The 23,468-nt window shown below is 35.0% G+C and overlaps 1 protein-coding gene across 6 annotated transcripts in view; it reads right to left on the bottom strand.

Annotated features, from left to right (window-relative positions):
- The window catches only part of COL11A1 (collagen type XI alpha 1 chain), a 240,313-nt gene that overhangs the window by 57,810 nt on the left and 159,035 nt on the right, over window positions 1-23,468 (bottom strand). For all 6 annotated transcript variants that reach the window (XM_081492915.1, XM_081492916.1, XM_081492919.1 and 3 more), the window contains 4 exons: window positions 19,045-19,098; window positions 16,274-16,381; window positions 15,783-15,872; window positions 15,467-15,520 (listed from right to left, as the gene is read on the bottom strand). In XM_081492915.1, the coding sequence (XP_081349041.1) occupies window positions 15,467-15,520; window positions 15,783-15,872; window positions 16,274-16,381; window positions 19,045-19,098 (306 nt within the window). The remainder of the gene's footprint in view (window positions 1-15,466; window positions 15,521-15,782; window positions 15,873-16,273; window positions 16,382-19,044; window positions 19,099-23,468) is intronic.

The raw sequence follows: 23,468 nt of genomic DNA, 5'->3' as shown, positions 1-23,468 counted from the left end.
GAATCCTCCTGTCCCAGGAATCAAACCGAGGTCTACCTGTACTGCAGGCAGATTCTTTTTTTTTTTTTTTTATAAATTTATTTATTTTAGTTGGGGGCTAATTACTTTACAATATTGTAATAGTTTTTGCCATACATTGACATGAATCAGCCGTGGGTTTACATGTGTTCCCCTTCCTGGACCCCCCACCCACCTCCCTCCCCATCCCACCCCTCTGGGTCATCCCATTGCCCCGGCCCTGAGCCCTTGTCTCATGCATCGAACATGGAATGGTGTTCTGTTTCACATATGATAATATACATGTTTCAGTGCTATTCTCCCAGAACGTCCCACCCTCACCTTCTCCCTCAGAGTCCATACAATTGTTCTATGCATCTGTGTCTCTTATTCTGCCTCGCATATAGGGTTATCGTTACCATCTTTCAAATTCCATATATATGCATTAGTATACTGTATTGTTGTTTTACTTTCTGGCTTACTTCATTCTTCTTGACCAACTGAACTATCAAGGAAGTCCAGGAATAGAATAGCAGTCTTAAAAGATGAAGAACATAAGAGGTTAACTGTCCTTCCCATAATCAGGGAACCAGTCAAGAGCAACCCTGACCAAGGACTCTTCCCTGGGCTTTCTCCACAAAGCCACCCATTGCTTCTCAGAAATGAAGACATTAACAAATCTCAGGGGCTATCAAATTGGAATTTCTCTAAATGTAGCACCTATTCAATTTTATTGAACTATTCCTTGATTGTAGAGGATTGCAAGACTATTTCTGTCTTATAACACATCAGGGCTGTATATTGTAACCCTGCTTATTTAACTCACATGCAGAGTACATCATGCGAAATGCCAAGCTTGATGAAGCACCGGACGGAATCAAGATTGCTGGGAGAAATATCAATAACCTCAGATATGCAGATGACACCACCCTTATGGCAGCAAGTGAAGAACTAAAGAGCCTCTTGATGAAAGTGAAAGAGGAGAGTGAAAAAGTTGGCTTAAAATTCAATATTCATAAAACTAAGATCATGGTATCTGGTCCCATCACTTCATGTCAAATAGATAGGGAAACAATGAAAACAGTGAGAGACTTTTTTGGGGGAGGGGCTCCATAATCACTGCAGATGCTGATTGCAGCCATGAAATTAAAAGACACTTGCTCCTTGGAAGAAAAGCTATGAACAACCTAGACAACATATTAAAAAGCAGAGACATTACCCTGCCAACAAAGGTGTGTCTCGTCAAAGCTCTGGTTTTTCCAGTAGTCATGTATGGATGTGAGAGTTGGACTTTAAAGAAAGCTGAGCACCGAAGAATTGATGTTTTGGAACTATGGTGTTAGAGAAGACTCTTGAGAGTCCCTTGGACTGCAAAGAGATCCAACCAGTCCATCCTAAAGGAAATCAGCCCTGAGTGTTCATTGGAAGGACTGTTGCTGAAGCTGAAACTCCGATACTTTGGCCACCTGGTGCGAAGAACTGACCCACTGGAAAAGACCCTGATGCTGGGAAAGATTGAAGGCGGGAGGAGAAGGATACAACAGAGGATGAGATGGTTGGATGGCATCATCAACTCAATGAACATGAGTTTGAGTAAGCTCCTGGAGTTGGTGATGGACAAGGAAGCCTAGTGTGTTGCAATCCATGGGGTGGCAAAGAGTCGGACACAGCCAAGTGACTGAACTGAACAGAACTGAACTATCAAGACTATTTACTATGTAATGTCTTGACATTTTTCTGGCTAAATACACAAGCTACATAGAGTACTTTTTTATTTTGTGAGGTATCTGAAAATTAGAGCAATTAAAATGAATAGAGAAGATACAAATTTTAGATTATAGGGAACACTTAAGAGTAACACTAGAAAAGTAATTTTGTCTCTCATTTTCTTTAAGACTAACTGGACCACTGTTATGGTTGTTTTATTATAGCATATTTTAAACTTAGGAGATAGAAATCTTTTGAGAAACTTTACTGAAAGTATGGTTAAAAAATCATGGAATTTGAACTTGATATAAACAAGTGACATTTTGAGCTCTAATAAGTATATATTTTAAAAACAAACTGAGGACTTGTTGTGCAGATGAATAATAATTAATCAAGTTGTTTGAAAATTTTATTTTTATCAATCACATTACTCAAATATGAAAGAAAAACAATTGCAAAGGAAAATTTCATTTAGTATTTATTTAGGTAACAAGCATCTGCCATCTGTCAAAGTGTTATTTTTAATTTAATAATATTAAAATATTTTATGTAAAAGAGTCAACCACAAGTGGTGTGACTGTTAACCAGGTGGCAAGACTTTGAGTGAGTGATACCAGAGGCCAGTGTAGAAAATAAAAAGGAGAATAGAATCCTCTGAGTGCATTTAACAGGTACAATCCTAAAAGTGAAAAGAATTCAAAGATCAGTCTTATCAGTGACAGAGAAGTCAAAGAGGAAAACTGGGGGAAGAGGAGAAGGGCAGGGGAGATGGTAGGATGGATAATATGTGAGAGATAAAGGAGGAGGAAGACAAGGAGAAAAAGAAGAGCAAGGTCACTGAAATTGAGAGAAACACAAAGGTGTGCCCTGAATTACAGAAAAGAGAGGAAGAAAAAGTTCAGTAATGAAAGTAGTCTTTTTTTGGTAAAAGTATAAACAGAAGGGTCACAAGTGGCAAAGTGGTAAATAATCTGCCTGCCAATGCAGGAGATACAAGAGATGCGGGTTCAATCCTTGGGTCGTGAAGATCCCCTGGAGAAGGAAATGGCAACCTACACTCCAGAATTGTTGCCTGGAGAATCCCATGGACAGAGGAGCCTGGCAGGATATGGTCTATGGGGTCAGAGAGTCAGATGCAACTGAGCACACACAGACACACAGACACACATAAACAGAAGAAAATATACAGTGTGACTAGAGTGATTCTTTTTCATTCCAAGAAAACACTATCATCCCTAAAGATTAGTCTTTACTTATCTGAAAATCTAATTTCTTGAGGATCAATGTGCATATAAGGTGGCTGTATTGCATTTTTAATATTTTACCTATAAAATCTCACACAAGCATTACTACCCATTAGAGTTATCAATCTAAACTAAGTATCCAATTTAAGCGCTGGGATATTTCATTTGCAATTGATGACACAAGTTGTAAAAAGATACATTTTAACTTCTCAGGCCATGAAATCTTTCTTTGATCCTGTTTTAAATTTAAATCCCAGCTTTTCAAAGACTACCTGAGGAAGACATCACTTTAAACTGTGTTGAGATTGACAGCTATGAGACCAAAATGATAAAAGAAGAGATTCACTAGAAAGCAGAAGTGTATTTTAAGAGAATTTATTATTTTCCAACTAATGACCCTACTAAGCACTTATTGTTAAGTACTTTACATGTGCAATATAATTTAATTCCTGTGCAACTTGTTTATTTCTCAGGTAAAGACCATAAGGCTCAGGGTCTCACTCATGTGCCCTGATTCAAAGTTTCTTCCTGCAATAGAGTACTTCATAATTGTGAAGAAAAAATTCCTAATTGTTTGTACCACTATAATTCACACATATTATGCTAAATTTTAATAAGTATAAGAAATAGAGGTCAATTAAGGCCACTTATACCAGAATAAGCTCATGTTGGTTGAATACTTTCTAAAATGAGAAAGAATTAATGGCAATGCTTATTGCCTTTGTCCAAATAGTCATACAATTCATTTGAAATGTGTTATATAAAATTCAATAGAATTTTTTCCCTTTGTCACTATTGTTTATTATTTTAATTTTTACAATGAAGAATTATTTTTAGTTTTGAGAACTATTTAACACATGTGACAAAATGGGACTTTTTCATTACCTTCCAACTCTGATTTCTCCTTTCTTATATGTAGAAATATGTGAAATCAGTGAAAGAGGAGAATGAAAAAGCTGACTTAAAAGTCAACATTCAAAAAACTAAGATCATGGCATCCCGTTCCATCACTTCATGGCAAATAGAACAGGACAAAATGAAACCAGTGACAGATTTTATTTTGTTGGGCTCTGAAGTAACTATGGGCAGTGACTGCAGTCATGAAATTAAAAAATGCTTGCTTCTTGGAAGGAAAGCTATGACAAATCTAGACAGTATATTAAAAAGCAAAGACCTCACTTTGGTGAAAAAGGTCTGTAGCCAAAGCTATGGTTTTTCCAGTAGTCAAGAACGAATGTGAGAGTTGGACCATAAAGAAGGCTGAGTGCTGAAGAATTGATGGTTTCAAACTGTGGTGCTGGGGAAGACTCTTGAGAGTCCCCTGGACTGCTAGGAGATCAAACCAATCAATCCTAAAGGAAATCGACCCTGAATATTCACTGAAAGGACTGATGCTGAAGCTGAAGCTCCAATACTTTGGCCACCTGACGCAAAGAGTTAACTCACTGGAAAAGACCCTCATATTGAGAAAGACTGAAGACAAAAGGAGAAGAGGGTGATAGAGGATGAGATGGTTAGATAGTATCACTGACACAATGGACATGAATTTGAGCAAACTCCAGGAGAGAGTGAGGTACAGGGAAGCCTGGCATGCTGCAATTCTTGGGATCAAAAAGATTTAGACAAGACTTAGCAACTGAACAATAACAAATATACAGAAGTCCAAACAGTTAAGAGTTCATGCATTTTTTGAGAACATATTTATCCTTTATCTTCTCAGAAAAATATTAATATAATCACACTCAAGAAACTTTGTTTTACTTGATATTTTAGATTGTTATGTGAAAATTGTTTCTTAAAATACTAAATCTCTCATTAAATCTCTAAGATGATGTGCCCATTTTTACATCTGATTTGTTTGGCCCCATTTATCTTCTACCTTGGACAGTCCTTGGTCTTTTCCTGTACTGTTAAAATTCCAAACATTTTTTATGCTCAGGATGACAACCTCCTCTCCCCAAAGTTGTATTATTCTGAAAATTTAAATCATGAGACATCATTCTAAATATTCCTTACACAGTTACCATTGTATCCTAGGTTTTCTACTATTATTTTCTGAAGGCATTAATGTAGCATTTGCAACTGAATTTTATCCTGTAAATAGTCATGATTTGATTTCATCATGAATATTTCCAAAGCTTAAAATATTAACTGTGTGTATTACATAACTATAAGTAATAATATACTTTAAGAACATAATGATAAAATTAGATATATGGACTGGTCTTTTATAAATTATGGATATGTTAAAAAATTTAATTCCTAAATAAACTCATGTGTAGTCAGTAGAAATTTACCAAATTTGCAGATGAATATCAATTGAATATATACTTTCCACAGAGGATGTGGTATCTAATTGAGAAATATGTATTATCTTAACAGGACACATTATAAATGACACATGAAAATAACTCATGGCTTCTATTTAAGAAAAGAATGCTTGTTAATTTTATAGTGAAGTATATTTTAATATCCAAAATAATCAAATAAATATTTTCAGATATATCAAGCAGAGAAATAATGCTAATTTGAATCGATGAAAATATGTATAGTTGGTAGATATTATATACTATCTTTATTACAAACTTAACTATTTTAATTACTCCCTGAAGCATTCCTAATATTAAATTTCAGATTACCATCTTGCTTGTGAAACCTGCATTAAGATTAACAATAAAAACATTCTGCTTCCTTGTAGTTAAAAAAAATTGCTTATAATCTTGTCACAGCTCATTAACTATGAAACAGTAGATAAAAACAAGAAGAGACATTTCCAATGAATATTTGTGCCCTAAAGTACAACTTCAATTTCCTTTCCTATTAGTTTTTTCAAACATACTATGTCTAGATATTTTTGATAACAGCATATTCTGCAATGATTTTATTTTACATATCTATAAATGGAAAAGTGAAAATCTCTGATGATACCTACTGATTAAACACATGTCATTACAAACTTATGAATCTTATTTAAATATTCCCAGGCCAACTTTTAAAAGAATAAGTCTTATGAATCCTTTAGTCCCAGTTGAATCACTTAAGAAAGTTCATTAAAAATGAAAATTTAAACCCACTATCAAAAAGAGAACACATTTACACATTTAACAAAAATATAGAGAGACTCTACTCTCTTGTGACTCAGACAGAATACAAAATGTATTATGGCAGGTATCAGCCCCTAAGAAACTCACACTGTAAATGCAATTTTTCCATAAAGTGTAGACATTTACACTTACAGAATTTATTGCATTGCTCTATAACTGGCTCTAGTGAAGAACAGAGGGCTTTATGTTTGTCAGATAAACGAGCAATTACATCTAAGAGGAATACTTTGAGTTTAAGCATAGTTTAAATGGATAATGATAGTCTCACAAAGGTAACATTTTTGCTTGTTTTTTATATTGATCTATAGCCCTTCGAGTTCTGACTGGCACATAGCAAGCCCTAAGTAAAGGTGGCAACTGTGTATGTGATCTTTTCCTTTTCAGCACTGAAAACACTAGTTTTCCCACCTTGAGAAAACTGATTAACTTCTATTTGGCTCAATTTTCTCCCAATAAAATGGAAACAACAATAATTTGCCCTCTGGTTTTGCTGGTATTAATGTACTGATACATCTAAAGTCTGTCTTAAACTTTAAATGCAACAGATGTTGGAGTACTGTACTTGAACAGCTTTATTTCAAAGTAGATATGCAATCTCAAATGATTGTAGAAGTGAAATTTTATAAAAGAGAAAATTAAGATAAAAATTGATATGCAGTATATCTAAGCCCACACCATTAAGAGCAGAACTTTTCCCACAAAATCGTATTTTTAATCCCAATTTAAATTTTTGTTTACATACTCAACTATATAGCAGTGATACTGTCCCATCAAAACTGCTTAACTGGAGAGGAAAAGAGGTTACAACCTATAAAAATATTTCCTCAATTTAAATTGCAATGGACACAAGATAAATTAAAAGCTTCCCTGGTAGCACTAGTGGCAACCAACCCCCGGGCCAATGCAGGACACATAAGAGATGCGGGTTCCGTCTCTGTGTGGGGATGATACCCTTGAGAAGGAAATGGCAACCCACTCCAGTATTTCTGCCTGGAAAATCCCATGGACAGAGGAGCTGGCAGGCTCCATAGGGTCACAGAGCCAGACACAACTGAAGCGACTCAGCACAGCAAAGGTGTGTAAGGAATTACAGAAATTATGATGGCCATAATATCTAAGTATTCTGTTATTTTAATACTAAATAGCAAACACTAACTGAAGATTGGACATTTGCTTATTTTTTAAAGACGGAGGAATTTACATTTTTCTAATCAGTGACCTTTCTTTAAGTTTGTGTTAGCTTTACCTTCTTCTGAAGTCCTTTTCCCTAAACTTTTCAATGGTAATAAAACAAAAGTCAACATCATCAGCTTATTTCCATGGAGCAGTGAGAATAGCGATCATTTTTCTAACTCTTCACACACAGGAGAACACCAGATAAATATTTTCTATTATGTTCACTAGGTGTTTCATATTCTGAGGAGCATTTGTAAAGGAAAAAAAGTAATCAGAGAAATCATCTCATCTGCATTCAGTTAAAAGGCAGCCCACTAGAGAGAAGAAAAAAAAAAATACATAAATACAAGTTCTTAGGAACAGAGCTAGCTACACAAGTATGAAGCAAAAAAAAAAAAAGTCTAGCACTCTCTTTTTAAAGCCAAGTTAACCTTCATGGCAAAACTAGTTTGAGGTAATTCTCACACTCCAGATTACATGTACTTGAGATCAGATAAGCTGAAAATTGATGCTTTTGAACTGTGGTGTTGGAGAAGACTCTTGAGAGTCACTTGAACTGCAAGGAGATCCAACCAGTCCATCCTAAAGGAAATTGGTCCTGAATATTCATTGGAAGGACTGATGCTGAAGCTGAAACTCCAATACTTTGGCCACCTGATGCGAAGAACTGACTCATTGGAAAAGACCCTGATGCTGGGAAAGATTGAAGGCAGGAGGAGAAGGGGATGACAGAGGATGAAATGGTTGGATGACATCACCAACTCAATGGACATGAGTTTGAGTAAACTCTGGGAGTTGGCGATGGACAGGAAAGCCTGACGTGCTGCAGTCCATGGGGTTGCAAAGAATCAGCCATGACTGAGACTGAACTGAACTGAACTGACTGAAGCTGAAAATTCAGATAAAATATCAAGCATTACTAGAATTTAAAACATAAGTACTGAATGACTCCGTGAAAGTCTTACAATGTCTCATTCTTCAGTCACTGATCCCACACCATCTCTCTACTTGATTAATCCTGATTGCATGCCCCCTAAGGTCTAAGTGGATCCCAATATAGAAAGTGTGCTTTATCTTTCAAAAGAATAACGTGTGACCCAGTTAGTAAGTGAAATCTTTCTAAAAACTTGTCTAGCTCTTTGTTTGAGGAATAAATAAAATTCCAGTAAAGAAGAAGGTTCTCTGGAATAGGAGGTGGGGAAAAATTAGAATAGGAATTATGATAAGAAGGGCATATACAATTCTAAAGAAGAGACAATAACAGGAAGAAATAATAGCACATAAAGAGAAAAAGAGAATCGTCAGGGAACAGTTATGAAATAGAAGTCACAGAAAAGAGACAAAGACTGATACACTGCACAGTTGTGAAATCTTGGACATTTACCTTCTAGCAGCTATGTATCTGGCCCCTCTCATATACATTCTCCATATTAATTCCCACTTTTCTAAGAGGTAGGGGTGACAGAAATGTGGTTGTAAGGATAGAGGGCCTTTAATAGCACACTATTATATTTTTAAAATTCTCCTCATTTTTAGAGAAATGAATGTTTGCAATGAGGGGATTTTTTTTAAAAAATTATTATTATTCTCATCTCTGGCCAGCCATGTGGCACATGGGATCTTAGTTCCCTGACCAGGGATCAAACTTGTGCCCCCAGCATTAACAGCTCAGAGTCTTATCCACTGGACTGCCAGGAAAGTCCTTGAGGGGATTTTTCTTATCAGAAAAAGAAAAATACAGAGAGATTATTTAGGTAATACATTTTCCTTGACTTGTTCTATGAAATATATCAGTGGTAAATGCAATCTGAGAGCTTGTTTGCATAATCTATTTATATATACTGTATGTTAACATAAATATAAAATGTCTACTCAGTCTGTGTTCAACATATGAGAAAAATGCTGTGCTGCCTTCCTCTCTTGCTGTTCAGCCTCTTAATTCTTCCTGCCTTCTGTGTGTGCATCAAGACATCCACTTAGTCAGTAAACCCCCTGAGAGGAGAAAACATGTCCTCCTTTGATGGGCATCTATTATCGGCTTTTGTGTATATCATCATGCATACAGAGAGCATTTGGTTTAGGCCAGACTTTAGAAGCCCAAAGGAACAGTATCCCGTTGGGATAATTTTGTTCGGCTTGAGCGGGAGCACTAAAAACTGTTTCTCAATATGCATACACTCCTAGTAGCTAGACCTTCAGAGAACTTTAATGATGAAATACCAATTCTTTGCTAAGAGGACTAAAATAGTATTGAACACTTCAAGACTAAGTCAAACGCATAAAAAACTTGCTTTTCATAGATAAAACTGATTTTTATTTGTATTTTGATCTCTAACATAATTCCTTTAGGGGAAAATCGCTGTTTTTACCTTCCTTTCTTTGTTCTTTTAATAGATTACTCATTATTTACTATGTTTTTTTTAATCTATTTCAAATCCATCTTCTTCAAGAAACCATAAGCTCTATGCAGGAAATATCCATTTAATGAATCTGTAAAACTTCAGCTTAATAGATTGAATGGCATGTTCATTATTTAATTACAGTTTTTCACAGGAAAAGACTTACAGCAGCTTACAAGGAAGACATAACTAAAAGATAATATAAATAAGAAATGTTAAAAAAAGAAATGTAGGTAAGTAAGAAAAATAAATAGGCAAGTAACTTTTTTATTGGCCAATATAGCACTATCAATATTAGTAATCTAAAAATTCATACTAGAGACCTAGTTTAGAGACTTTGCTTTTCCTAAATGCAGATCACGATCCATGGATGGTTTATGAAGTCAATGTAATAGGTCTTGTCTAGCATTTTGAAAAAGTAATTATAATAAAATAAAATATATAATATTAAGGTACATTATATGTACTTCTTGTATGGAATTGAATGCAAAAAGTTACAAAACAGTCATAAAGCAAGAAGTTATCTTCTCTACTGTGTTCCAAATTTGAATCTATTATTTCTGTAAGCCATAGCAAAAAAAGAAATTTAATTTTTGTAACAGTTAAAAGAAAAAAGAGATTTCTTCAGAGGATACTCATAGTAAGAGTCCTGCATAAAAGTGTTCCATATCCTTGAATAGATGCTTTTGGTTGATACAACTCTGCACATTATAGTATCTCTAAATACAAGCCAATGGCATCATAGCTAGACCTATCAGAGTTCAGTGAATCCATTTCTATAGGCTATCATAACAATGTGATACAAGTAGTATGGCCTATGTTTCCAACTAGATTATGAATAAAAGAACAGATGTAAAATATATTTGTAAATGAATAGATACACACAAATATAGATGGAAGACTATTAAATATATTTTGCTTTCTGTGGGTCAGAATATATTGAAAAGCTCTGATATTTCAATGTCACATTTTTTTATCAACATTGCAAAATAGAGTGTACTATCTTTTTTGACAAAGAAGTCAGCACTCCTCACTCTTTGCTTTTGCTATCAATTGCAACATCTGTTGGATCATCAAAAAAGCAAGAGAGTTCCAGAAAAACATCTACTTCGGCTTTATTGACTACACCAAAGCCTTTAACTATGTGTATCGCAACAAACTATGGGAAATTCTTAAAGAGATGGGAAAACCAGACCACCTGACCTGCCTACTGAGAAATCTGTATGCAGGTCAAGAAGCAACAGTTAGAACTGTACATGGAACAACAGACTGGTTCCGAATTGGGAAAGGAGTGTGTCAAAGCTGTATATCGTCACCCTGCTTGTTTAAATTGTATGCAGAGTACATCATGCAAAATACCAGGCTGGATGAAGCATAAGCTGACATCAAGGTTGCTGGGAGAAATATCAATAACCTGAGATATGCAGATGGCACCACCTTTATGGCAGAAAGCGAAGAACTATAGAGCCTCTTGATGAAGGTGAAAGAGGAGAGTGAAAAAGTTGGCTTAAAGCTCAACATTCAGAAAACTAAGATCATAGCATTTGGTCCCATCAGTTCATGGCAAATAGATGAGGAAACAATGGAAACAGTAAGAGACTTTATTTTGGGGGGCTCCAAAATCACTGCAGATGGTGACTGCAGCCATGAAATCAACAGACACTTGCTTCTTGGAAGAAAAGCTATGACCAACCTAGACAGCATATTAAAAAGCAGAGATATTACTTTGCCAACAAAAGTGCATCTAGTCAAAGCTCTGGTTTTTCCAGTAGTCATGTATGAGTGTGAGAGTTGGACTATAAAGAAAGCTGAGCGCTGAAGAACTGATGCTTTGGAACTGTGATGTTGGAGAAGACTCTTGAGAGTCCCTTGGACTGCAAGGAGATCCAACCAGTCCACCCTAAAGGAAACCAGTCCTGAATATTCATTGGAAGGACTGATGCTGAAGCTGAAACTCTAATTCTTTGGCCACCTGTTGTGAAGAACTAACTCATTGGAAAAGACCCTGATGCTGGGAAAGACTGAAGGCAGGAGGAGAAGGGGACAACAGAGGATGAGATGCCAGTATCACTGACTTGATGGACATGAGTTTGAGTTAACTCTGGGAGTTGGTGATGGACAGGGAAGCCTGGCGTGCTGCAGTCCACAGGGTGGCAACGAGTCAGACATGACTGAGTGACTGACTGAACTAAGCAAGATGATACCATAAATCTTCTCAAAAAAATGAGAATTGCCATGAACAAATTTTCTGAATAAATTATAGTTTTCATCTAGAAAATCAATAATTTGGGGGCTAAATCTTGGTAATTTGAAATTAAAAAATTCAAAATCAAACTTCACATGCATGTAGTAGATTTAAATGGAATAAACTAAGGCTTGTTTAGCATTTATTATGAAGTAGGAGTCGAATACCTGAGTAGGTAGCCATTTCCTTCTCCAGAAGTTCTTCCCAACCGAGGGACTGAACCCACATCTCCTGCATTGTCAGGCAGATTCTGTACCATATGAGCCACCAGGAAAGTGAGAGTTTATTGTTTGTCATTGTTCCTGACCAGGTGAAATTGACCAAGGCATCACTAAACTGTCACTCTCACAAGGACACAAGCTTGAAGTCATCATTCTGTTTTCATCTGCCTCACTACCCATATCCAATCTTAGGAATAAATCCTACTATCCTGCCTTCCTAGTATTTGTTCCATCTGCACCGGCCACTGACTTCCTACTGCCTTATATTGGTTCACTCTTTTATGATGACATTGATCACTGAAATTTTATGCTCAACAAGTCTCTCTCCTCTTTGTTATATATATTATACACTAATAACAACTTTTCCCCTAAAACTTTATTAAATTTGTTTACTCCAAAACACTTTATTGTAGTTTTCATAATCCACTTACTCGAAAAACTCTGAATCTTCTAATTATTTCGGTTTGGCATTTTAGAGCTTCAGTAATCATATGGCCTATATCTCTGCGTTACATTGTGAAGATACGTAGCAGAGTACCTGCATCCTAGAAAGAATTCATCACGGTTTAGTCCTTCTCTAAGGTGCCCACTTCAGTAAGACCAGATGTTCCCTAAACACTTGATTCCTTTCCTGATATCATTCTCTTGATCTTACATAGTTTTGTAATCTTCTATACTCTGTGAAGTCAAATTCAAGGACCACTTCCTGCCTGACACTTCTCCTGATTTCTCTTCCCCTCCCCTTGAATAATTAATATTTGTTGTTTGTATATCATTAGACATTTAATCACTGGCTGACTTATAATGCTATTTAGTTTTAAGTCTCTTAAAGGTGTATATTCTGTGCAGCTTAATTGTACACTGGGAAGTAAGTAGAAATTGCCAAATAAACAGTTATTGATGCTAAATGAATAAATATTAGCTCTTTCAAAAATCATATTTACTATGTTCTTTCAAATGTAACCAGATAATTGTTGATTTATATCCTGTTAAATGATATCTCTATCTCCTGGCCATATTATGTACCTTATAAATATATTAATTTCAAATGTCCAAAGAACTGGGATAACATTGTTTGCTTGGGTCCTAAAAATAACTTTAAACAACTTAAATGCCGTGCTCATGATTCAGGTTTCACAGATGCATCACCACTGATCTTAAAAAAAAATGAATCCATATTACAAACTAAAATTCACTTTAGAATCTAAAGTTCTGGATAAATAGATTGCATTGCATTGAAAATTTTGAAGAGTCTACTTATGCTCAAAGTGGCTTCCAGTTGGCTTAGTGATAAAGAATCCACCTGCCAATGCAGGAGTCACTGAAATGTGGGTTTGATCCCTGGGTCTGGAAGATACTCTGGAGGAGGAAATGGCAACCCACTCCAGTATTCTTGCTGGGATAATCTCATGTACAGAGGAGCTCTGTGGGCTACAGTTCACAGGGTCACAAAGAATCAGACACAACTGAGCATGCATGTAAATACCTATGCTCAAATTTAAGCACTTGTGTCTTATTCAACTATTTTTCCTACTAGTGCTACCACCACTAACTTCAAGATATCTTAAAATGTTCTATATTTTTATGAATATCAAATATTATTTTTCTTTTTAAAAAATCTTTATCAGATATCTATACCACCATAATCATTGTAATTCGACATTTGAATGATCTCAGATTAAATATAATGTTAATCAATCTGCCAAAGATTATATTGTTATTTTCTTAGTATTATTTATGTTGTAAACACTTAACTCCAATATCAGGATGTATGATAAATTTAAATAGATAGATATGGAATGATTATATTGACAACACTGTGCTGTGAATGGAACCAAAATAATACAAGGAAAGAGACAACCAAACATATTCCAATGCAATTTCTAAAATATAAATCATAACAAAGAGAACAAAGGGTGAAGAAATTTCACTAATATATGAAATGGAGGCAAACTGTCCAAAAATGACCTTATGGAGATTTAATGTTTAAACTTGATCTCTATAGATGAGTAGGATTTTTTTTTCAAATAGAGAAAGGAAAAATGGGGTTTCTTGGAAGAAGAAAAGTATATTCTCAGCAAGCATAAAAATTGTGTTTGTATTATAAACAATAAATTCAATGCATTAAATTGGGTAGAATTAGAATGTAGTCTTTCAGGAAAATAAAATAGATGATAATGACGGTGATCAAATTTTGAATAAACTTCTTGGTCATAATAAGGAGTTTGGCATCCAAAGACAGTGTGTGACCATGAGATATGTATAAGTAGAAAAACAGCACTGTTAAGGATGTGTATTCCCTGGTGGCTCAGACAGTAAAGAATTTGCCTTCAATGCAGGAAGTCCGAGTCAATCCTTGGATTGGGAAGATCCCCTGGAGAAGGGAATGGTACCCATTTCAGTATTCTTGCCTGGAGAATTCCATGGACAAAGGAGTCTGGTAGGCTCTTGCCTAGAGCATTCCACGGACAGAGGAGCCTGGTGGGTTATGTGTGGTACATGGGGTCGCAAAGAGTCGAACATGACTAAGCAACTGACATTAAGCTATAATTCTAGAATCAGTAGGCAAAACCAACTGAAGAGGGTAAAAATGGAGTCAGGAGGTAGGTTAAGACACTATTAAGCAAGGCGAGAAAGAAAAGAGTCTGAACAAAGGTGATGGTAGTGGAAACGAAGAAAGGAGGACGAATTAAAGAAATATTTTGGAGGTGGAGTTAATATGACTTCTGTGTATTATATAAGGAAGTTGAGAGTTTGGCCAACTTCCAGCTTTTTAGATTGGTGAAATAAAATGGAGAATGAGAAGAAACCACTAAAATTGATAGCTTGGCTATTGTTGGTAACTTCACAGATAAGAATAAAGGTAAACTTATGGGAAAAAAAAAAGGCTGTATTTAATGCTTTCTGGGGGATTGATACATATCCCAAGAAAATAAAAATCTAATATTTACTCATTTGCCAATTATTTCATAAAGTTACAATGACTAAATAAAGCAATCTAGATAACATATAAAGTGGATACACGCCTTTCATATTTATGGGTTTTTTAAAAAATAACATTGATAAAATTCAAGTCTCATCAAGTACTCAGAATCAGACAAATTATGATTTATTTTCTCAGGTATTATAAGAGGCAAGATAGCTCTTTTCACCTTCTGACAGCAGTGGTAAAATAAATATTTTCAATCATCTAAGCACTTCTGTTTCTGCACTCATGAGAGCATGCAATTAGTAGAGACCAGGCATTGACTGATTTGATTGACATATGTTTATTTTCTCTTCCACACACTGTGGGATCACAGCATGAGAGTAATGAAAGAAGTGCTGTAATTTGCAACTATGGATTGCATGGCTATTTTATAATCATACTTACAACTGGACCTGGTGGGCCCTGGGGACCTTCTCCTCCTTTCAGTCCAGGTGCACCCTGGGAAAAGTGAAAAGCAAAGAAAATGAATTGATATGAATTGAATATAAATAAGAAGTGATGTATGACTGATAAAATGAGAATGTTAGGAAGTGATTCCAGACACAAATATATTAATCTATTGCTATATGTATTATCACAACCAGTGCATATGCTCACATATATCCCTTTAATTACTCATGAATCTTTATTTAGTTGAGACAAAAAAAATGCTTCTAAAAAGTAATCTTATTTACATGTTTTATTAATATGTTAATTATACCTGAGCTCCAGGAAGCCCTCTTTCACCTGGGAAACCACGTAGTCCTGCTGGTCCATCTTTCCCTGAGACACCTTGAGGACCCGGGTCACCCTAAGGAATATAATATACATCCATCATAGGAAGTAAACTTACATGCTTCCAAAAACAAAACTTTAATTACCTCTAACCTAGTGTGAGTAAAGCTTGAATAACATTTAATGATGAGAGTAGTGTGTGGAATGTCACATACATTAAAATGAACTAACCACTATCTACAGCTGAGTGTACATGCATGGGTGGTTTTATAGTCAATGAAGCTAAATGTTCTCATATTTTTGTTCAGTCATGACTTGAAGTACAACAAACTGAATATTTTACTAAGATATCTTTCTGACATTCATTTAAATACCACACCAACATTTAGAGAATCTATAGACAAGTAATGAGAAGCTATAGTAAAAAGTAAATGAGTGATTTCAGCCAAGAAAATTCCAACAGCATGGTGTATGTACCTTTGCACCTTCTTTTCCTGCAGCACCAGGAAGACCTTGCTCCCCAGGAGGGCCAGGAGGGCCAGGATGTCCACGTTCACCTATTGGACCAGTCTCACCAGTTGGACCCTAAAGTAGATAAACAAACTTCATCAGGTTGCTCTTTTATTTTTTGGCAAAGATAACAAATATCACTCCCTTTCACAAAGGTTTACCATTTTCAATTATTTTCATGGTGTCCTACAAAACTGCATATAAAGCATCGAAAGTAAAATACTTAATAGAAGTCTGAAAGATTATGTATAATCTTGATTAAAATCTGAGTGTGTAAAGGGAATATAGAGATAAATTTATACAGCTGTTTTCTTTGTTTAATTGTTTCAGAGTGAAGCCAGTCTAAATATTGTCAAAAATCATTTTATCATTATAATTTCATCTCCTTCCCTCTTTTTATATAAGATGTCAAATAAATTTAAAAGTAAAACAGGCATTATTAGTACCACACTGGTAGCTAGTCAGTGAATCACTGCTTGATAATAAGCTCAAGTTCCCTGGAACCAAAACAACCAAAGTGGTTCTCCTTGGAATTTCCATGATTGGAGACCTTCCAATTGTAAATCTACATTGATTTGCTAGTCTAGAGAATGTGTCAGGGGGATCCTGAAAACCATGTATCTCAGTTGGCAGTTCTTCCAGGCCAAAGACTATAACAAATAGCCCACTGCCTTAAACTGCTGCAAATGCCAAAGTGAAAAATGTCAGGTCATTTATGTTTCCCCTGAGTCATGCCATTCTGTGGTGCTAGACTTTAATGAGCTTCCAAGTGTAAATAGAGAACGGTCACCAGTCGCTCTCTATCTCCACTTAGAATAAAGTTAAAGATATATAAAGGGAAATTTTCCAGATGCTAATATTGTTAAACAGTCCAGTGTGTTACTTAAATTGCTTATTTGCTATCATTTCTCTTATTTTTCTAAAAATGCAACAAATTTTTACCTTTTGGTCTTGGATTAGGAAAAAAAAAACACACATCTACCCCAAATTTGGGTGTACATATCTAGATTTAAATTCCTTTAATTATGTATTGCTGAAAGCCCTCAACTTATCATTAATGAGCAAGCATTTCTCCCCAAAGGAAGTTTTCCTTAAACATCAATCAGAATTTCAATGTAATGGCTATCACCAAGACAAAAATGAGCAGTGATTTACATGAATGTACAAAAAAAATGAGTTGATGTCAAGTATTGCAATCAATATTGCTCCTATTAAATCACTTCCTATGTCCTAACATGAAAATATAATTACATCTGAAATAGGCTATTGAATTTGCTTATTTAAAAGACCAATGAAGAAAAATAATCCAATGAAGATGCACAATCATAATATATATGCTATTTTTATGCCTTAAAGTAAGGAGACAAAAAAGGACACGGTTTTCAGAAACCAGATGTCTGCATTAGGCAGAGATAAACTTTCAAAAATGTGAGGAGCTGAAAATTTCAGTTAAACCCCAAGCAGTTTACATTCTAGTTGGGGCCCTAATTCTACTTCTGTTCATAAGTGACATAATGGGAATCATTCTTTTAGTTAAATTTTTCACAGAAAATTGTTTTGAAGTTGTTTGGAATAAAGAAAAACAAAAGTATTTTAGAGGCTTTTTAAAGTTGATAAGCAATTAAAAGAAAGGCTCAGCATATACACACAGAGAAGTATGCAAAAAGAGTATCATGCACACTGTTTTTTCCTTGATAAAGTAGCAAACAGAAATTCCTTTGGTTCAAGATTGACCTCTGAAATTAAAAGGATCAGCCAATCCAAGAATTCTTCATTTTTGCTTCTATCACACATATTCCTAGAAAGAAGATACATAGTTTGTTTCTGTGTTGTGTGTGTGTGTTTGAGTTAACAAAGTATTAAGAACTAATTATAGGCTGAGAAAAGACTATTTAAAGCAATTAAGTAATTAAGACAATTTACTGCTCTGGCTCTTTTGCTATAGTTTGTTAGTAGCAGGGGTAAAATTCCAGCTGAATAAACTAAATGTGTCTTGTCCATTCAATATGTTATGCCAGAATAAAAACATTGTTTTCTATCCCCACGAATTATTGTCTATAAGTATTTAATACTATAACTCAGGGTATTACCTTAAATTTTGAGATTCTTTCTGCCACTTCTCTTGAAAAAGCTACTTGTCTTTGCCATTAGATCTATCAATATACACTCAAAGATTACACACTCGTATTTTATCACTGATGGAAATCATTGTTAAGAAAACAGACATTTTAAGAAAGATGTAATATAATACAAATTTTAACATTTTAGAAGAATTATGTTACAAGATTTATATTTCTAATATATTATACACCTAAATTTAATTTATACTCAGAAAAATGAAGTCACTTCAGAATCTGAAATCTCTGAAAAAAAGATAATGGTCAATTTATTTAGAAAGTATCTTGGTGTTTTTAGCAGATGATGTCATAATCAGGCTTTTGTGTCACTTTCATTGTGAACTTTCTGACTTATTTTCATTATTTATTTTATTCTTCTCTTTTATTCATTCAGGCAACTGAAAAAGTGCTTTAGCTAACTAATGGTTTTCTGAAGTTCATTTGATGTAGGCAAATTGCATATATTTAAATGCCATCCAAAATATAAAAATATATTAATATTAAAATTCTCAAAATAAAATAAATTTCATACAACTTAGCAAAAGTTAAAATATAAACAGAAAGATAAATCTTATTATGTATGTATTTGCGTACATAAATCTTGTATGTAGTGGAACATACCTGTGGTCCAACAACACCCCCTGGCCCAGGAGGGCCAGTCTTGCCTTGAAATCCCTAAGGAGAAAAAAACAAAAGAACTATCAAAGCTACCCAAGACACAAAACATAAATTACAATTCTCTGAGATAGTTGATTCACTCTAAAAGGAAGCCATCTTTTGGCTAAAGCTTTCTTGCCTGATAAATCTCATGAACAGAGGAGACTGTTGCAAATATCCTACAGTCGACAGGGTTGCAAAAAGTTGGACACAACTGAGCAACTAAGTGCACACACAATCACTTGTTTCTAAATGCCTATGAATTATTACATTACAGTTCTCTTTACATTTAAAATTTATTGTCTTCACTATTTTACACTGTAGTTCTATGATTATCTTCAATAAGCTTAAAAAAGAAAATAAGAAAATGGGATGAAGCTGGAGCAAAACTGTGTTCATAGCCCTCTTTCCCTGTGTCAGTCAACATAGAAATTTTAATCTAGAAACATTTATGGATGAAATAAGTGATCACTTGGACACTCTTTGTAACAGTGCACTGGTTCTTCATGCAGAGATAAATCTACAGTCTGTGATATCAATGCATTTCTCTTTCCTCCGTTCCAACAATCTCATCAAATAAGATATAAAAATAAATTTATAAAAAGAATACTTTACATGATTTGTCACCATTTCAATATTTCATCAGTGTTCTTTCTTAAAACCCAAAAGAATATACTTAAAATGTACCTTACATATACTGGAGTCATTAGAATAAAATTCAGTACATGTGAGCTCATGTACTCACTAAACAAGGCCTTTGGCATATATTCTGGCAACTCTATTTCTCTAGACTCCTGGATTATTTTCTGCATGACTGTATTATGAATAGCAAATTTCCTTCTCATGTGAGTTAATGTACACTTAACAGTTGGAGAAAGATTCAAAATGCTGAGAGAAAAATGTGCCAAAGAACTGAATTAAAGCAAATAATATTTGCAAAAGTTTTATTCACTATAACATGAGATTGGAAATAAGAAATTTAGAAAGCAAAGGACAGAAACTGGCTCCACACTTGTATCATGACCTTCCTGATGATTATTATTACATTATTTATAAAAATGAAACTTAAAAGCAGTAAAAAGAAAAAAAAGATTTCTATTTGTAATTATTTAATTGATGCTCCAGGGAAAGAAAAAAACAAATTTATCCTATTTTTAAAACACATTAATTCTTAAAACCCTCGTTTCCACTTTAGTTATCAATCACAATAGCAAAATTAATCAATTCAATGGAAATGCATTATACAATTTATTTAGCATTTTATAAACAAAATAAGAGCTTTACTGCTTAATTTTAGCTTTTCAGGAACTTAATGGTTTGGAAATTAGTTCCCACATATGTAAGCACATATATACAGTTATATTATATACATATTATTGTTTTACTTTTCCACTGAGAGCTAACAGCTCTTAGCAGTTACTCTTACCATTTGTTTACATCATTTAGACCCACATCCTACCTACTCCTTAGATGGTCTCAATAATTTCCATGGAAACAATCACTATTAATATCTGTGATTCAGATCAACTTCTCTGCAACAAACTATTTCTCAACATCTATTCTCTGCTGAATCTTAAAACTGTCTCAGTAAGTGCCTACTTGACATTTTCAATGCCCTCTCATGCTTTCACTTAGGAAATTCTGTGAAAAAATGTGTTACCCAGACTTGTACTCATACACCCTAAGAATGTGTTAGCTCATCTGAGTGACAGACAGATTTGTAAGGAGCTGGAAAACAGCCCTGACCATATGCCAGCTCATTCAAAACATTCAGAGTTTTGCAAGTATCTAGTAAATTTGACAGTAAAGTTCTTACATATAAATATGTACAAAAAAGCTTTTATAGATCAAAACGAAGTGTGATTATTTAATATTGTCATATAATAAGATGAAAGTGAAAGAGGAGAGTGAAAAAGTTGGTTTAAAGCTTAACATTCAGAAAACTAAGATCATGGCATCTGGTCCAATCACTTCATGGCAGATAGATGGGAAAACAGTGGAAACAGTGGCTGACTTTATTTTTCTGGGCTCCAAAATCACTGCAGATGGTGATTGCAGCCATGAAATTAAAAGACGCTTACTCCTTGGAAGGAAAGTTATGGCCAACCTAGACAGCATATTAAAAAGCAGAGACATTACTTTGCCAACAAAGGGCCATCTAGTCAAGGTTATGGTTTTTCCAGTGGTCATATATGGAAGTGAGAGTTGGACTATAAAGAAATCTGAGTGCTGAAGAATTGATGCTTTTGAACTGTGGTGTTGGAGAAGACTCTTGAGAGTCCCTTGGACTGCAAGGAGGTCCAACCAGTCCATCCTAAAGGAGATCAGTCCTGGGTATTCATTGGAAGGACTGATGTTGAAGCTGTAGCTCCAATACTTTGGCCACCTGATGCAAAGAGCTGACTCATTGGAAAAGACCCGGATGCTGGGAAAGATTGAGGGCAGGAGGAGAAGGGGATGACAGAGGATGAGATGGCTGGATGGCATCATCAACTCGATGGCCATGGGTTTGGGTGGACTCCAGGAGTTGGTGATGGACAGGGAGGCCTGACGTGCTGCAGTTCATGGGGTCGCAAAGAGTAGGGCATGACTGAATGACTGAACTGAACTGAACTGAACTATAATACGACTAGCCATTTATTTTAGTATAAGTTAATTTATGTTTTTCAAAATTCTTAAGAACAGAAATGAATTTGATACATAGCTAATGAAAACACAACTCCTATCCTGAAACCTCTCTGATCAACACACCATTTGGCACTGCATTTCTAAGAAAAATGTGGGTTGTTTCAGTATAATAAACGGTCTCTCAGTTCAGTCTCTCAGTCATGTCCGACTCTTTGTGACCCCATGGACTGAAGCACACCAGGCCTCCCTGTCCATCACCAACTCATGGAGTTTACCCAAACTCATGTCCATTGAGTCGGTGATACCATCCAACCATCTCATCTCTGTTGTCCCCTTCTCCTCCTGCCTTCAATCTTTCCCAACATCAGCGTCTTTTCAAATGAGTCAGCTCTTCGCATCAGCTCTTCTTCTATCGAGAAGCTTTTGATTAAATCGAAGAAAAAAGGGATTTTATAATAATAGTTCTCTAGGTACCTCTTCCTCAAAAGACATTTTTGAAATATTATAAAGTTATTCCCAAGAAGCTACACCATGACTTAGAAATGACTGACTACAATATTTGAATGGGAATGCATTTGCAAATTTGTGTGGATTATCCTTTAGAGAGTTTATTTCTTGTTCACCATGCAAATGCCATTCCCAAGAGAACCCCTAAACAATTGTACTCTTTGGTCTCACTAAATCATTCTTGATTTTGCTATGTAATCCAAGACTTTGAAGTTTACTAAATCTGACTAAAACCAAGAAGTCATTATGGGAAGAATTGTCACTTGGTGAGCAAAACAAGAATTGGCTGCTGCTTCCAGATTGTTTTTCCTATGCAGAAAAGCATTGTGTTTTCAGATCTGTTATTCTGTACTTCAATTGAACTCCTAATATGTATTGATGCTGGCAGAATACCCTAAGATAATTTTAAGCCACATAGTCAAAGGCAGTCTGTCTTGTGGTTTCTTTAAGAAATCTGGATAAAATTAGTCAATGTTAATAGCCAAGAATTGATATCAAGGAATATGATTTCTGATGAAATCCGTGATGATTTCTGATTAGATTACCATCCCACTGCAAGAGCCAGATACAAGGTTTTGTAACAGTGGCAGAATAAATAAACAAAACCACCAGGATTCTTAAACCATAGTTGAGCGGCCAGTTTCCCCTCTGCCCCAATCACTCTTACATAAGTTGTTCAGACAATTTGTTTAATGTTATATTCCTCATAATTTAAGCTGTATTTTTTTTTTTCAATTTTCTTACTTGATAGGAGAGGGTTTATTTGACATAGTTCTAGGCGAATTACAGATTTATGGTTCCAACTTCAGTAAATACTTCACCCCTTAATTTTGGATACAAGAACCTATTATCTGAATGGTTTATTGTAATGTGTCTCCTTTAGAGACTGGAAGGGTGAAAGACTTATAAATGTACCTGTAAACAAAGACTTCAGTGAAAGGGTCAAGGATAACAACCTTGCGGAGGGATCCAATGATAATGACGTCTTTTCCATCAGCAAATACCCAAAATGCTCTTGTTGAAAATAAGGAAAATCAAGTAATATGCATGTCCCCAAGTAATCATATTCATTTAGGTATTTAGCTACAAAATGGGTCTCTGTATGTATTTTAAATATATGTTAAAAAGATTAAATGGAATTAATTTAGGTATTGTCCTTACCCTGATAATTGACTTGTTAATAATAAGGTATCTTTCTGTGAAATGATGAGATGCTAGAGATAGAAAATGTTAATCAGAAGAGTGGGATCACT

Source organism: Giraffa tippelskirchi, chromosome 5, assembly GCF_054371585.1.
Source record: "Giraffa tippelskirchi isolate mGirTip1 chromosome 5, T2T-mGirTip1v1.2.pri, whole genome shotgun sequence".
Taxonomy (NCBI): domain Eukaryota; kingdom Metazoa; phylum Chordata; class Mammalia; order Artiodactyla; family Giraffidae; genus Giraffa; species Giraffa tippelskirchi.
Note: the sequence above shows the minus strand (reverse complement) of the source record. Positions and strands in the feature narration are given on the sequence as shown.